Consider the following 18,124-nt stretch of genomic DNA (forward strand, 5'->3'; position numbering starts at 1 on the left):
TTTGTGTTTTACATTCTATGGATTTTGACAAATGTATAATGACGTGTATCCTCCATTATAGTATCATATGGAGTACTTTCACTGCCCTAAAAATCTGCTGTTCATCCCTGTCTCCCCCAGCCCCTGGAAACCACTGATCTTTGTACTGTCTCCATAGTTTTGCCTTTTCCAGAATGGTATTGGAATCACCAGTATGCAGTCATTTCAGATTGGCTTCCTCTACTTAGCAATGTGCATTAAAGTTTTCTCCATGTCTTTTACAGCTTGAAAGTTCACTTCTGTTTATCATTGAGTAATATTTTAGATACATCACAGTTTGTTCATCCTTTCACCTATTGAAAGACATCTTCGTCACCCCCAAGTTTTGGCAATTATGAATAAAGCGACTTTATAAATACTTGTGTGCAGGTTTTTGTGTGGACACAAGTTTTTATGTATAAAAAAGACGATTATTTTCTGTTCTCAGATATGAAATATAGTAGTTTGAGAGTGATAATTTCAGGTGGATGTCTTCTACTCGATTTCATGTAGTACTTTCTGCTTCCTGTAAGCTTTGAGGAAAAGTTTGAATACTCCTGTTTTTTTTTTTAAATCAGAAACGTGATGACATTTTGAGCAAGTAGATGCAATGCGGTTATGTCACTGCAATTAGCCAAAAAGCTCCAGGCCATTTATATATGTCAGTGTCTCCTTCCCCAGTGATCCTGAAAAGCAAAGAAGCTGGTTTTTGAAGTTAAGACTTTAGGATATTGCTTCTCAGCCTTTTGGCTAAGATCAAGTGAAGACTTTAGGAGAACATCTGCGAACATTAAGGAAACTGAAAATCACTGTGTCCATTAGGAAAACAATTGGATTAAATACAGTATACTCAATATCAGCTCCACTTTTGTAAAGTATAAATATGGATTTTTTTAAGAGATGGGGGAGACACTCCAGCTCATGAAGAGATGAATCAATTCCCTTTGTAAGAGAAAGGAATGGGAAATATAAATTCTCTTCAGAAATGAAAAGTTTAAACTGGACATACACTTTGACTGAGAATCATTCCTAGGTCCCTCCAGAAAGGACACTTGAGTGTCTCAAGGAATCTGTATGAATCCGTCTATGATCATTGTAAGAACCCCAGAGCATGTTAGCTTTTTGTAAAATACACCTCTCTATTTTCTAGTGTGTCAGGAAGCTGTCTGGGAAGCCTTCAGGACTTTTTGGGATCGACTTCCTGGGCGTGAGGAATATCATTACTGGATGAATTTGTGTGAGGATGGAGTCACAAGTATATTTGAAATGGGCACAAATTTTAGTGAATCTGTGGAACATAGAAGCTTAATCATGAAGGTAAGTGTCACAACAGAGGAATGAATTCCTGGGCTATTGTAGGAGGATATACACAGCTAAAGCCTAAAGGAAGCAAAAACAAGTGGCAAATACCTGTATTACTCTTTTGTTGAACTGGGCTATCCGAGTAAGCAGCCCTAGCGTGTGGCCTAGTCTTTTATTCCTAGCTCTGGTCTCTGTAATATACCTTATTAATATTTTCATGTTATTCTGTCTACAAAAAGAAAAAGAAGACATTATTAACTCAGACAAGAGCCTCAGCCTTGTTTATAGATGTAAATATTTGGAAATAATATTCAGCAAAGATTTAGGTTAAGAATATAAATCTGTGACAGTCAAATGTTTTCGCCAAAGTTTTACATGTTATCAACTCAGAGTGAATAGCAATAACTCTAATTAAGACAGAGGACATAGTTCATTTGAATAAATGTTAGCGAGGCATAGGTATGATTCTAATAATGAGTGTGCTCACTTGTTTTCCTTGTTTTAAACAGTGTTTTACTCTTAGCAAAGGATAAGTAAACATGCAGAAAGATGAATTACCTGCCACTTTTCCCTTTTCATGTAGCACATATGTATTCATGACCAGACAGTGAAACTGTCCAGACATATGTGGCAAATTGTTCATGCTGTTTGTTATTCCGTATATCTCCCTGTCCATCTATTCAATTCCTCTATGTCCTCATATGTAACTTCCCTTGCAAGGAACCAACCCTCAGCCTAGAAGATTTAGCTACCATAATTCTTTGAGCTCCCACAATTCTTTATTCATTTTTAATACTGTACTTTTTATATTTTATGATGATTAGTTGTATATGTGACTAATTCCTCTGCTAGACTGTAAGGCACAAGGCAAGGATTATGTCATTGTTCATTTTTGCTTTCCCGTAAGGTAGTAAAGCTGCAATAGATACTTGTTTAAATGAGTATACAAGCAATAACTATATTGTATTTTTTTACTTGGTACAATTTGTAAACTTTATGAAGATTATTTTAAGTACTGGTTCTAAGTATTATATACTTTACAGAGACTGAGGAAACAATTACTCAATAACACTGAGCTATTTTGTGTATAATCAAATCAGATTAGTATATCGTAAAGGTAATAAAACATATTATCCTATTCTATTTTAAAATTTTATTTATAGTATAAGAATTATATTATACTCTTAACATTTAGTCCAAGAGAGGAATGATCTTATTAAATGGGGGATGTTGGGGAGAGAAGGATGGTTTGATAAACATGGGTGGACTAAAGACAAATTTTGCAGGGGTACAAATGTTTTGAACCTGTGCAGGGTTTTGTGTGTTTTAAAATGAATGCGACTTTTAGTCATGGCACCTCACATTTTAATCAAAGGTATTGCATGTGTTTTTTTGCTTGTCACATTTTTAACTGCTCAGCATTAATAACTATGTTAAAAGCTACTATTTTTTCAGTATCTACCATGTACCACATCATGTATCAAACTCATTAATAAGTTATTAGATGTTATAACGGCAACCTTACAAGGAGGTGGTAATATCCCCATTTTACAGATAAGGACATAGAATTATTAAATTCTTTATTCTATAACATTAAACCAGATATGATGGAGCTTAAATCCAAATCCAGTTCTCTTTTCCAAAATTGGTTTTCTTTCCTTCACACCATTGGGCCTCCTTTCTCAATCATTACCAATTTTACAAATTGCAGTGGCTAACGTGGGATAGCTATTTAAGGGAAACTATATAGACATACACACACATATACATACTTATATTTTTAATTGTGTTGCCTATCTTAATGATGTCCACAATATAGGATCAGCCATTAGTGTAGCAAATATATATGATGGGTTAGTATTACCAGAAGAACACAATCTTCTGATGTTACTTTGGAATGTATCTCTTACAAGTGGAACTTTTAGTAAATTTAGATTTGAAGGCATAGAAAATATTCTTCCAATAATTATTCAATAGAAAAAGCAGATGAAGGGAATGATGTGTTGCCTGGATAGAGTTGTAAATGATAAGTACAAGTTAGTTAAATGAGGAAGAGTTGGGGATAAATATTCTAGCAGAAAGGACAGCATGAGCCAAGTGTTTGTAGAGAATGACCTGGACCAATATACCAAAAAGTAGACTAGGAATGACAGGAGATCAGACTGAAAAAATGGATAACTGAATTAGCTTGGATTTAACTCTGTAGATCTTAGGAAACCATTGAAGGGTTGTAGGTAGGTAAGTTGCAGGAACTGATTTGGCAGTTTTGAATTTTAAAAAGGTCGTTATGGTTTCTACATCGCATAGGATGGATTATAGGAGATAAAACTGGAGCAGAGAGACAAGGTAGGGTGTTGCTTGAGTACTCCAGGCCAAGGAGGATAAGGATACCAACCAGACCGTGAGATAGACAAAGGGAACTTGAGAGATGTAAACAGGAACAAAATTAGCAGGACTCTGATGGGTTGAGACAGGGTGAAGGAACGGCCCGGGAAGCCTTCCAGTTTCTAGCTTGGGTAACTAAACCAATAACTGGGGCAAAGAAGCAGCTTTGTAGATGTGGCAGGGAGAATGAGTTCACTTTTGATGTGTTCATTTGAACCACCTGTGTGAAATGTGAATTGCTTGATATTTAGGTATGAAGCCAAGGATAGGGGTTTGGGATGTCAGTGTTGCTATAGGAATCACCATTTTGGACTTAGCGCAGGCACACCTCGTTTTATTGTGCTTCACAGATACTGCAGTTTTTTACAGATCAAAGGTTTATGACAACTCTGTGTCAAGCAAGTCTGTTGGTGACATTTTTCCAACAGCCTGTGCTCAGTTTGTGTCTCTGTCTCACATTTTGGTAATTCTCAAATTATTTGAAACTTTAAAAAATTATTTTCTTTATCTCTTATGTAATCTGTGATCAGTTATCTTTGATTATTACAATTACAATTACTATTGTAATGGTTCTGGAGTGCCATGAACAATATCCATGTAAGACAACAAGTTTAATCGATAAATGTTGTTTGTGTTTCAGCTACTCTACCCACTGACTGACTACCCCTGAGGCCTCTTTCCGTCTCCTCAGGCCTCCCTGTTCCCCGAGATACAGCAATATTGAGATCAGGCCAGTTAATAACCCGACAATGGCTTCTAAGTGTTCAAGTGAAAAGAATAGCATGTCTCTCACTTTAAATCAAAAGCTAGAAATGATTAAGCATAGTGAGGAAAGTATGTCAAAAGCTGAGATAGGCCTTAAGCTAGGTCTCTTGCACCAAACAGTTAGCTAAGTTGTGAATGCAAAGGAAAAGTTCTTGAAAGAAATTAAAAGTGGGGGTCGGGGCCAAGATGGCCAACTAGCAGCAGCAGCAATCTGTGGCTCCCATCTAAAAGAACCATAACAGCATGTGAGTCCTGCACTGGCAGCCGAGGTATCCAGGTTCTGTCATCAGAACTGACTAGGCAGCTGGCGTGACACACAGAGAGGGAGGAAGAGCAGTGTGGTGCCGCGGGCCCCAGCCAAGGGAGGCAGTGAATGAGCCTGCTACCCAGCCTGGGAAAACGTGCTTTTTCCATGGAACTGTGCAACTCACGGATCAGAAGATCTCACCTGTGAGCCCACACCACCGGGGCCTAGGGTCCCAACCACAGAACCCAGCAGATTTTCAACAGCCACTAAGCTAGAATCTGCTTAAGCCTGCGGAGCTCCCATCAGGAGGGGCAACCAGCACCACAGCTGCGGCTGCCTGCTGTCTAAGCCCTTTGAGCTCGTTGCAGGAGGGGCTCTGGCCAACAATGGGACCGATAGCTGCCTAACACACTAAGCTCCCAGGCGGGGGAAGGGGGGCAGCCATCTCTATAGCTCCAGGCCATGTCTTTCCTCTGCTGGAGACAGGGAGGCTGGACTGCTTTGTGCCAAGAAGTATCCCCCACAGCCCACCACACTGGCTGTGGCAGACTGCAGACAGAGCGCCTCTTCAGACCGGACCCTGACACGTCCCTCCTCACTGGGCGGGGCCTCCCTGCAGGAACTCCAACAACTCCATCCAGGGGCTTAGGGACAGACTCTAATCTCTCTGGGCCTGAGCCTCTAGGGGGAGGGGTGGCCACAGTCTCCGTGGACTGTCAGACTTTAGCCTTCCCTCCTGGTAGTTCTGAGGAATCTGGGTATCCCAGACGAGTGAGTTTCCCCACAGTGAAGCACACTCCCTCCACCAAGGGACAGTCAAAGTGCTTCGTTAAGTGGGTCCTGTTCCCTATGCTACCCAACTGGGTGAGACCCTCTAACGCAGTTTCTTCACAGTGTCTCCTGTATACGGGTTGTCAGACACCCTATACAGGGGCATTTCTACTGGCATCAGGTTGGTGTCCCTTGAGGTCAGATACCACAGAGGAAGGAGCAGGCACCCATCTTTGCTGTTCTCCAGTCTCCTCGAGTGACATCTCCAGGCATGGGAATGAATCAGATGAAGAGGGGCTGAAGTGAACCCCTTGCAAACGGCAGCAGCCCTGCAGAAGAGGGACCTGACCATTGCAAGAAAAACAAACAAACAAACAACAGCAGCATCAACAACAAAAAATTCCCTACAAAAACCGAATCCAAGGGTCAGCAGCCTCAAGGATTAATACTAGACAAACTTATGAAGATGACAAAGAATCAACAAAAAAAGGTTGAAAACCCAAAAGGCCAGAGTGCTGCTTCTCCTCCAAATGATTGCAGTGCCTCTCCAGCAAGGATGCAGAACTGGAGGGAGGATAAGACGGATGAATTGACAGAAGTAGGCTTCAGAAGGTGGGTAATCACAAACACTGCGGAGCTAAAGGAGCATGTTCTAACCCAATACAAACAAGCTAAGAACCTTGATAGAATGTTACAGGAGCTGCTAACTCGAATAACAAGTTGAGAGAGGTATGTAAATGACCTGATGGAGCTCAAAAACATAGCATGAGAACTTCATGAAAAATACGCAAGTATCATAGCCAAATCGACCAAGCGAAAGAAAGGATATTAGAGTTTGAAGACCGTTTTGCTGAAATAAGGCATGCAGACAAGATTAGAAAAAAAGAATGAAAAGGAACAAACAGAACCTCTGAGAAATGTGGGACTATGTAAAAAGACTGAACCTATGATGAGTGGAGTACCTGAAAAAGACAGGGAGAAAGGACCAAATTGCAAAACATACTTCAGGATATTATCCAGAAGAACTTCCCCAACCTAGTAAGACAGGTCAACATACAAATTCAGGAAATACAGAGAACACTCTATGATACTGCATGAGAAGATCAACCCCAAGACACATAATCATCAGATTCTCTAAGGTTGAAATGAAGAAAAAAATGTTAGAGGCAGCCAGAGAGAAAGGCAGGGTTGCCAACAGAGGGCAAGCACGTCAGACTAACAGTGGACCTCTCAGCAGAAACCCTACAAGCCAGAAGAGAGTGGGAGCCAATATTCAACGTTCTTTTTTTTTTTGTTTTTTGTTTTTTGTTTTTTGAGACGGAGTCTTGCTCTGCTGCCCAGGCTGGAGTGCAGTGGCCAGATCTCAGCTCACTGCAAGCTCCGCCTCCTGGGTTTACGGCATTCTCCTGCCTCAGCCCCCCGAGTAGCAGGGACTACAGGTGCTGCCACCACGCCCGGCTAGTTTTTTGTATTTTTTAGTACAGATGGGGTTTCACCGTGTTAGCCAGGATGGTTTCGATCTCCTGACCTCGTGATCCGCCCATCTTGGCCTCCCAAAGTGCTGGGATTACAGGCTTGAGCCACCACGCCCGGCCTATTCAACATTCTTAAATAAAAGAATTTTCAACCCAGAATTTCATGTTCAGTCAAACTAAGCTTCATAAGTGAAGGAGAAATAAAATCCTTTCCAGACAAGCAAATGCTGAGAGATTTCATCACCATCAGGCCTGCCTTGCAAGAGCTCCTGAAGGAAGCACTGAATATGGAAAGGAAAAACTGGCACCAGTCACTGCAGAAACACACCAAAATACAAAGACTGAAGACACTGTGAAGAAACTGCATCAACTAGTGTGCAAAAATAACCAACTAGCATCATGATGACATAATCAAATTCACACATAACAGTATTAACCTTAAATGTAAATGGAATAAATGCCCTAATTAAAAGACACAGACTGGCAAATTGGATAAAGAGTCAAGACTCACTGGTGTCCTGTATACAGGAGACCCACCTGACATGCAAAGACACGCATAGGCTCAAAATAAAGTGATGGAAAATTTACCAAGCAAATGGAAAGAAAAGAAAAAAAAGCAGGGGTTGCAATCCTAGTCTCTGACAAAACAGACTTTAAGCCAACAAAGGTAAAAAAAGACAAAGAAGGGCATTACATAACAGTAAAAGGACCAATTCAAAAAGAAGAGCTAACTATCCTGAATATATATGCACCCAATACAGGAGCACCCAGATTCATAAAACAAGTTCTTAGATGCCCACAAAGAGACTTAGATTCCCACACAGTAATAATGGGAGACTTTAACACTCTGCTGTCATATTAGACAGATCAACAAGACAGAAAATTAACAAGGATATTCAGGACTTGAATTCAGCTTGGGATCAAGTGGACCTAACAGTCATCTACAGAACTCTCCACCCCAAATCAACAGAATACACATTCTTCTAAGCGCCACATGGCACTTACTCTAAAATTGACCACATAACTGTAAGTAAAACACTCCTCAACAAATGTAAAAGAACTGAAATCATAACAAACAGTCTCACAGACCACAGTGCAATCCTGTTAGAACTCAGGATTAGGAAACTCACTCAAAACCACACAATTACATGGAAATTAAACAACCTGCTCCTGAATGACTCCTGGGTAAATTAAACAACCTGCTCCTGAATGACTCCTGGGTAAATAATGAAATTAAGGCAGAAATCAAGAAGTTATTTGAAACCAATGAGAACAAAGACACAATGTACCAGAAGCAGTGTTAAAAGGGAAATTTATAGCACTAAATGCCCACAAAAGAAAGCAGGAAAGATCTAAAATTGACATGCTAACATCACAATTAAACAGCCAGAGAGGCAAGTGGAAACTAATCAAAAGCTAGCAGAAGACAAGAAACAACTAAGATCAGAGCAGAATTGAAGGAGACAGAGACATGACAAATCCTAAAAAAAAAAAAAAAAAAAAAAAAAAAAAAAAAAAAAAATTCAATGAATCCAGGAGCTGGTTTTCTGAAAAAATTAACAAAATAGATTGACTGCTAGCTATCCTAATAAAGAAGAAAAGAGAGAAGACTCAAATAGACACAATAAATAATGATAAAGGGGATATCACCATTGATCCCACAGAATTAAAAACTGCCATCAGAGAATACTATAAACTCCTCTATGCAAATAAACTAGAAAATCTCGAAGACATGGATGAATTCCTGGGCACATAAACCCTCCCCAGACTAAATCAGGAAGAAGTCCTGAATAGATTCAGAATCGCTGAATAGACCAATAACAAGTTCTGAAATTGATGCAGTAACTAATAGTCTACCAATCAAAAACAAAACAAAACAAAACAAAACAAAACAAACAAACAAACAAAAAAACCTGGGACCAGATGGATTCACAGCTGAATTCTACCAGAGATACGAAGAGGAGCTGGTACTATTCCTTCTGAAACTATTGCAAATAATTGAAAAGGAAGGACTCCTCCCTAACCCATTTTATGAGGCCAGCATCATCCTGATACCAAAACCTGGCAGGCGCACAACAAAAAAAGAAAACTTCAGGCCAATATGCCTGATGAACATTGATGCAAAAATCCTCAATAAAATACTGGCAAACCCAATCCAGCAGTACATCAAAAAGCGTATATAGCACAATCAAGTTGGCTTCATCCCTGGGATGCAAGGCTCGTCCAACATATGCAAATCAATAAACGTAATCCATCACATAAACAGAACCACAGTCATCTCAATAGATGCAGAAAAGGCCTTTGGCAAAATTCAACAGCCTTTCATGTTAAAAACTCTCAACAAACTAGGTATTGATGGAACATATCTCAAAATAATAAGAGCTATTTATGACAAAAACCCACACCCAATATCATACCGAATGGGCAAAAGCTGGAAGCATTCCCTTTGAAAACCGGCACAAGACAAGCATGCCCTCTCTCACTACTCCTATTCAACATAATATTGGAATTTCTGGCCAAGGCAATCAGGCAAGAGAAAGAAATGTATTCAAGCAGGAAGAGAGGAAGTCAAATTGACTCTGATTGCAGACAACATGGTTCTATATCTAGAAAACCCCAATGTCTCAGCCCCAAAACTCCTTAAGCTGATAAGCAACTTCAGCAAAGTCTCAGGATACAAAATCAATGTGCAAAATACACACGCATTCCTATACACCAATTATAGACAAGCAGAGAGCCAAATCATGAATGAACTCCCATTGACAATTGCTACAAAAAGAATAAAATATCTAGGAATACAGCTAACAAGGTATGCAAAGAACCTCTTCAGGGAGAACTACAAACCACTCACTGCTCGAGGAAATAAGAGAGGACACAAACAAATGAAAAAACATTCCATCTTTATGAATAGGAAGATACAGTATTGTGAAAATGGCCATATTGCCCAAAGTAATTTATAGACTCAATGCTATTCCCATCAAACTACCATTGACATTCTTCACAGAATTAGAAAAAACTACTAAAAAGGGCCTGTATAGCTAAGACAATCCTAAGCAAAAACAGCAAAGCTGGAGGCATCATGCTACCTGACTTCAAACTAGACTGCAAGGCTACAGTAACCAAAACAGCATGGTACTGGTGCCGAAACAGACATATAGACCAATGGAACAGAACAGAGACCTCAAAAATAACACCACATATCTACAACCATCTCATCTTTGACAAACCTGACAAAAACAAGCTGGGGAAAGAATTCCCTGTTTAATAAATGGTGCTAGGAAAACTGGTTAGCCACATGCAGAAAACTGAAACTGGACCACTTCCTTACACCTTATACAAAAATTAACTCAAGATAGATTAAAAACTTAAATGTAAAACCCAAAACCATAAAAACCCTAGAAGAAAACCTAGGCAATACCATTCAGGACGTAGGCATGGGCAAAGATTTCCTGACGAAAATGCCAAAAGCAGTAACAACAAAAGTCAAAATTGACAAATGGGATCTAATTAAACTAAAAAACTCCTGCACAGCAAAAGAAACTCTCATCAGAGTGAAGAGGCAACCTACAGAATGTGAGAAAATTTTGCAATCTACCCATCTGACAAAGGTCTAATATCTAGAATCTACAAGGAACTTAAGTTTACAAGAAAAAACCCCCATCAAAAAGTGGGTATAGGATGTAACAGCATTTCTGAAAAGAAGACATTTATACAGCCAACAAACATATGAAAAAAAGCTCATCATCACTGGTCGTTTGAGAAAAGCAAATCAGAACCAAAATGACATACCATCTCACACCGGTCAGAATGGCGATTATTAAGAAGTCAAGAAACAATAGATTCTGGCGAGGCTGTTGAGAAATAGGAATGCTTTTACACTGCTGGTGGGAATGAAAATTAGTTCAACTATTGTGGGACACAATGTGGTGATTCCTTAAGGATCTAGAACCAGAAATACCATTTGACCCAGCAATCCCATTTTTGGGTATACACCCAAAGGAATATAAATCATTCTACTATAAAGACACATGCACATGTATGTTTATTGCAGCACTATTTACAATAACAAAGACATGGAACCTACCCAAATGCCCATCAATGATAGACTGAATGAAGAAAATGTGGTACATATATACCATGGAATACTATGCAGCCATAAAAAGGAATGAGATCATATCCTTTGCAGGGACATGGATGAAGCTGGAAGCCATAATTCTCAGCAAACTAACCCAGGAACAGAAAACAAAACACCACATGTTCTCATTAATAAGTGGGAATTGAATAGTGAGAACACATGGGAAAAGGAAGGGGAACAACATAAACCAGGGTTAGTTGGGGGGTGGGGGTCAAGGGGAGGGAGAGCATCAGGACAAATAGCTAATGCATGTGGGGCTTAAAAACTAGATGATGGGCTGATAGGTGCAGCAAACCACCATGGCACATGTATAATACCTATGTAACAAACCTACACATTCTACACTTGTATCCTGGAACTTAAAGTAAAAGTAAATAAATAAATAAATAAAAATAAATTAAAAGTGCTATTCCAGTGAGCAAATGAGTGATAAGTAAGCAAAACAGCCTTCTTGCTGATATGGAGAAGGTGTTAGTGGTCAGAGTGGAAGATCAGAGCAACCATAACATTCCCTTAACCAAAGCCAGATCCAGAGCAAGGCCTCACTCTTTTCAATTCTGTGAAGGCTGAGAGAGGCAAGGAAGCTTCAGAAGAATAGTTGGAAGATAGCAGAGGTTGGTTTATGTAGTTAAGAAAAGAAGCTATCTTCATAACATAAGCAAGTACTGATGCAGAAGCTGTAGCAAGTTGTCTAGAAGATCTAGCTAAGATAATTTATGAAGGTGGCTACATGGAATGAAAGATTTTTAATGTAGATGAAGCAGCTTTCTACTGGACAAAGATGCCACCTAGAACTTTGATAGTGAGAGAGACGTCAATACTTGGCTTCAATAAAGGACAGGCTGAATTTCTTGTTATAGGATAATGCAGTTAGTGACTTAAGTTGGAAGGCAATGCTTATTTACCATGCCAAAAATCCTAGGGCCCTTAAGAAATATGCTAAATCTACTCCACTTATGCTCTATAAATGGAACAAAAAAGTCTGATGGCACCACATCTGTTTACAGTATGGTTTACTGAATCTTTTAAGCCCATCTTTGACACCTACTGCTCAGATTTTTTTTTTTCAAGTATTACTGCTCATGGGCAATGCATGTAGCCACCCAAGAGCTCTGATGGGGATGTACAAGGAGATTAATGTTGTTTTTGTGCCTGCCAATACAATATTTATTCTGCAGCCCATGGAGTAAGGAGTAATTTCAACTTTTAAGTGCTGTGATTTTAGAAATACTTTTCATGCAGCTGCCATAGATAGTGATTTCTTTGATGGATTTAGGCAAAGTGAACTGAAAATCTTCTGGAAAGGATTTACCATCTAGATGGCACTCACAACATTCATGACTCAGTAGGTGAGGTCAAAATACCAACATGAATAAGGGTTTGGAAGACGTTGATTCCAACTCTCATGGATGACTTGGAGGGGCTCAAGACTTCATTAGAGGAAGTAACCGCAGATGTGGTAGAAATAGCAAGAGAACTAGACTTAGAAGTACAGCCTGAAGATGAGACTAAATTACTACAATCTCATAATAATACTTGAATGAATAAGAAATTTCTTCTTATGAATGAACAAAGAAAGTTGTTTCGTCAAATGGAATCTACTTCTGGTAAAGATGCTGGGAACACTATCGAAATGACAGTAAAGGATTTAGAATATTACATAAACTCAGTTGATAAAGAAGTGACAGGATTTGAGAGGATTGACTCCAATTTTAAGAGAAGTTTTAGATAAAATGTTATCAATAGCATTATATATTACAGGGAAATCTTTTGTGAAAGAAAAATTCAATTAATGGGGCCAAATTCGTTGTTGTCTTGTTTTTATGAAGCTGCCACCGTTCCCTCAATCATCAGCAGCCATCATTCTGATTAGTCAGCAGCCATCATTCTGATTAGTCAGCAGCCATCATTCTGATTAGTCAGCAGCCATCAACTGGGAGGCAAGACCCTCCAGATGCAGAAAGATGATGACTTGCTGAAGGCTCAGAGTATTGTTAGCATTTTTTAGCAATGAAGTATTTTAAAATTAAGGTATATACCTTTTTTAGATGTGATGTTATTGCACTTTTAATAGACTACAGTATAATGTAAACATAACTTTTATATGCACTAGGAAACAAAAAAATATGTGACTTGCTTTACTGGGATATTTGCTTCATTGAGCTTTTATGTGATCTGGAACCAAACCTGTAATATATCAGAGGTATGCCTATAATTGAAACCATGAGAGTGGCTGAGATTATTCTGGGAGAATCTGTAGAGCAAGAAAAGCAATGAGTCATTTCTAAATGCAATGAGACGTACTTAGAGTAATAGTCTCTCTGTTTTACCCATGAGGAAATTGAGGCCCGGCACCAGAGAGATTTTGGGATTTTCCTATATAGCTAAGGAGGGGAAACTGGAACTTGAAACTAGGTCTCCTGATTCCAAGTCACTATTCCTTCTATCATATTGATCTCAAAATAACAATCCTAATTTAGGGGAAACTTGCAGGCAATTTGCTTTAGAATGCCCCTGGAGAATAATCCAATTATTGGTATGATATGTCTTTTTTGTCTGAATTCTGTAGAAACAAATTTATCAATTATTTTATCCACATGTTCACATTGTTCTAGGATGAGAATTACTATAAATACATCAGATAAAAAATTCTTTGATTCTAAGTCCATGGCAGGTTTATGTAAAACTCTGCAAATCTATAACTTTGATACCTTTACAAAATGATTGGCAGATCAAGTCTGTTATTTGTGCCCATTAAGAAAGAGCATAGGAACTTTTTGTGCATGTAAGTAGACTGAATGTCAGGGTGTTGCAATAGTCGCAAAACAAACTTGGTATCATTAGTACTTGTTTTAATCACTTGTCTAACCATAGAGAATAGTAACATGGATTCTACCATGTTAGGGCAGTAGTGGTCTCTATGAAATAAGTTTTATTTACTCCTTAATAACTGTTGTTAACTCAGTCATTTTTATGTCTTTGTTTTCCTTAGAAACTGACTTATGCAAAGGAAACTGTAAGCAGGTGAGTGTCTCTTTTTCCCAAAATTCACATTTGGCAACACAGGTGTGTCATAACCTAATTCAAGACTCACCCCAAATTTAATGGTGACTTTCTATTTTCTTGCCAGTTTGCAATGACCAGGCCTGTGGATAAGTCCCAAATATTTTTCCTCATTCCCAAGCCACCTTTATTTCCAGACCGCCACCACAGCCACTGTGCACATTTGCCGTCTGACCTTATTATGAGGCAAACTTGCTCCTCTCTTAGATAAGAAAACAGATTTATGGCTTATATGGAATGACCTATTATTGTCGAGGTTTAAAGACTAACGATGAAATTGTTCTGAAATGGTACACCACAGTGGAGGATAGTTTATTAAATGATGGGTGGTGCTATGGATCAATTTATTGACTATTGATGATTATGTTCTTGAAACTTAGGAATAGCATAACCTTGATGAATCTATCAGTATTTTGATTCTTGACTCTGTTCACCATGGGCTTGGGGCTAAGGTAATTTCTGGCTTCTGGGAAGTATCAGTACAAAAAAGATCACAGAAGGTAAGGGATTTTGAGCCTATAGGGGCTAAAGCTTTCCAATTCTATTCATCATCAGAGTATCTAAATTGTAATAGCATGTGGGTGGTTATATAGGAAAGCACCACTAGAGCATGCAATCCAGGTCACAGTCCAGAATTTTGCCTCAAATGAGAGGGAAGGACAGATTGAAAAAACAAGTAAGTGAGTCAGTGTCCAGAGATCCAACCTGGGCATCAGAGTCAGGGCAAAACCATAAATGGAATATATATGTGGGTGGTAGTGGGGTGTATCCAGGTTTCAAGTCAAACACAAGTAAATAGGAAAGAAGTGGGACTCTGTGTGGTATTATTCATACAGCCAATGGCACTGAGTCTATACCAGGGTGTGGGATGATTGAATATTTACTTAAATATGGGGTCATGTGGTCTCTTGGGTGTGGTTTATTCTGTTTTAATTTTTATATTTATTTATTTGGAGACAGGGTCTTGATCTGTCACCCAGGCTGGAGTGCAGTGGCATGATCACAGCTCACTGCAGCCTCGAGCTCCCAGGCTTAAGTGATCCTCCACTTCTGCTGCCCAAGTAATTGGGACTACAGGCACAAACCATCATGCCCAGCCAATTTTTTTGTATTTTTTGTAGAGACAGGGTTTTGCTATGTTGCCCAGGCTGGTTTTGATCTCCTGGGCTCAAGCAATTGGCCCGCCTCAGCCTCCCAAAGTGTTGGGATTGACTGCAGGCGTGAGCCACTATGCCTGTCTGTGTGTGGTTTCTTCACCACAGAGAGGCAGAGCTCAGAGATTCCTTGTGATTGCCACTGCAACAGACAGTGGATCAGTAAATCTACGGTTGTAATGATAGAACTAGAAGGAACCTTAGAGGTCGCTTCATCCAACTTTCACAGTCTATTGGCTCAATTAACTTCTCTAAGATCTCTTTAAGTTCATTGTGCCTGAAGCTATATCAATCATTTCCTCATAAATCTGTTTCTTTCTAGGTTCCTCTTATCAGTGAATGAATGGCATTATCATCCATCTAGTTGCCCATATTCTTTTCTCTTGCTTTCTCCCTTCTCTTCTCCTATTTTCTAATTATCTCTTGATTCCATCCATTTCTCTCTGACCCCACAGTCCCTACACTAATTCGTATAATCAACACTTATTTCCTTACGGTACAGAGGCTTGCCAAGAGTTCTCTCTACTTCCCTCTGAGCCCTCCTCTCCACCCTGGCCAGAAATCTTCAAAAGAATAAGTTTGATCACGTGCCTCTCCTCTGTAAGACAATTTAATAGTTCCTCATTGCTTTTAAGATCAAAATTAACATGACCCGCAAGGCTCTTCACAGTTAGGCCTGTGCCCAGCCTCATCTGTCTCAGTTTCCTTCTCAAACTCTATGGTTTAGCCACAGTTTTTCAGAGTAGTCTTGAGCCATTGTGTTTCCATATTTGTTGCCTGACTAACATTATCAAACATGTAATAGCATTTTAACATTTATTGATTGCTTACAGTATACTAGATACTTAACATATATTAATTTATTTAATCCTCTGAGTTTAAGCCTCTGAATTATGTACTTTTACTATCTTTATTTGATAGACGAAGAAACACTATTAGAGTTTAAATAACTCAAGGTAATCCAGCTTATTTGATTCTTAAGCATCTGATTTTTAACCTCTATTAATACTGCCTTTTACTGTGTAAAATATGTTACCTCACTTAATTATTACAACAACAACAACCAAAAACCTAAGTTAGTAATACTCTTACAGGAATCCAAAATATGAATAAAATCAGTAATGCATACAAATCAGTAACTGCACAAAATACCTAAAGCCTGACTCTTCTTGAAAAATCTACCATGTAGCTTTTAGCAGGTTTCTGCCGGATCCTAATGAATGAATAAAAATGGATCTTACTCATTTTTGTAACCCTAATAGGTAACAATCTTGAGGAAATGCACTGTTTTAGGATTTGTTGTAAGCTCTACATTAACTAGCACCAAATGTGTATGTAGTGTAATCTTAATATGTACAGTTTGTATTGCTTTGGTTGACTTTGTTTAACCAATCAGACCAATATCAAAACATGCTTGTGTTCATAGTGTACATATGTGCACACACACCCATACATAGAGAGAGGGAAGACAAGTCAATTCCAAGGATAATTTTTTAAAAATTTAGCTTTTATTTTAGATATAAAGGATACATGTGTAGGATTGTTACATGGGTATATTGGACCCAGGTAGTAAGCAGAGTACCCAATATGTAGTTTTTCAACCCACACCCACCTGCCCTCTAGTAGTCCACAGTGTCTATTATTCCCATGTTTATATCCGTATATGCTCAGTGTTTACCTCTCCCTTATAAGTGAGAACATGCAGTATTTTGCTTTCTGTTCCTACATTAATTCACTTAGGATTATGGCCTCCAATTCCATCCAAGTTGCTGCAAAGGACATGAGTTCATTCTTTTTCCTGGTTGCATAGTATTCCATGGCATATATGTACCATATTTCCTTTATCCAATCCACCATTGATGGCCACCTCGATTGATTCCATGTTTTTGCTATTATGAATAGCTAGTGATGAACATGCGAGTGCATGTATCTTTTTGATATAATGATATGGGATTGCTGGTTTGAATGGTAGCTGTGTTTTAAGTTCTTTGAGAAATCTCCAAACTGCTTTTCACAGTGGCTGAACTAATTTACATTCCTACTAATAGTATATAAGCATTTCTTTTTCTCTGCAACTTCATCAACATCTGTTATTTTCTGATTTTTTAGTAGCCATTCTGACTCGTGTGAGATGGCATTTCATTGTAGTTTTGATTTGCATTTCCCTGAGTATTACTGATGCTGAGTATTTTTTCATATATTGACCTCATATGTCTTCTTTTGAGAAGTGTCTGTTCATGTCCTTTGCCTACTTTTTAATGGGGTTATTTGTTTTTTGCTTTTTGAATTGTTTAAATTCCCTATAGATTCTGGATATTAGACTTTCGTCAGATGCCTAGTTTGTGAATATTTTCTCCCATTCTGTAGGTTATCTGTTTAGTATGTTGATAGTTTCTTTTGCTGTGCAAAAGCACTTTAGTTTAATGAAGTCCCACTTGTCAATTTTTGTTTTTGTTGCAATTGCTTTTGGGGGCTTGGTCATAAATTCTTTGCCAAGACCAATGTCGAAAAGGATATTTTCTAAGTTTTCTTCTAGAGTTTTTTTAGTTTGAGGCCTTACATTTAATTATTTAATCAATTTTTAGTTAATTTTGGTATATGATAAAAGGTAGGGTTCTAGTTTTTTTCTTCTACATATGGCTAGCCAGTTAGCCCAGCAGGATTTATTGAATGGGGAGTCCTTTCTCCATCGTTCATTTTTGTCAGCCTTGTTGAAGATCAGATGGTTGTAGATGTGCAGCTTTATTTCTGAGTTTTCTATCCTGTTCCATTGGTCTATGTGTCTGTTTTTGTGCCAGTACCATGCTGT

At 38.6% G+C, this 18,124-nt stretch overlaps 1 protein-coding gene across 1 annotated transcript in view; it reads left to right on the forward strand.

Annotated features, from left to right (window-relative positions):
- LOC105477490 (interphotoreceptor matrix proteoglycan 2) overlaps positions 1-18,124 on the forward strand; it is a 105,327-nt gene that overhangs the window by 19,194 nt on the left and 68,009 nt on the right. Inside the window, exons 3-4 of the mRNA XM_011734040.3 lie at positions 1,169-1,335; positions 14,091-14,122. Of these exons, the coding sequence (XP_011732342.2) occupies positions 1,169-1,335; positions 14,091-14,122 (199 nt within the window). The remainder of the gene's footprint in view (positions 1-1,168; positions 1,336-14,090; positions 14,123-18,124) is intronic.

This window comes from Macaca nemestrina, chromosome 2 (genome assembly GCF_043159975.1).
Source record: "Macaca nemestrina isolate mMacNem1 chromosome 2, mMacNem.hap1, whole genome shotgun sequence".
NCBI classification, from domain to species: Eukaryota; Metazoa; Chordata; class Mammalia; order Primates; family Cercopithecidae; genus Macaca; species Macaca nemestrina.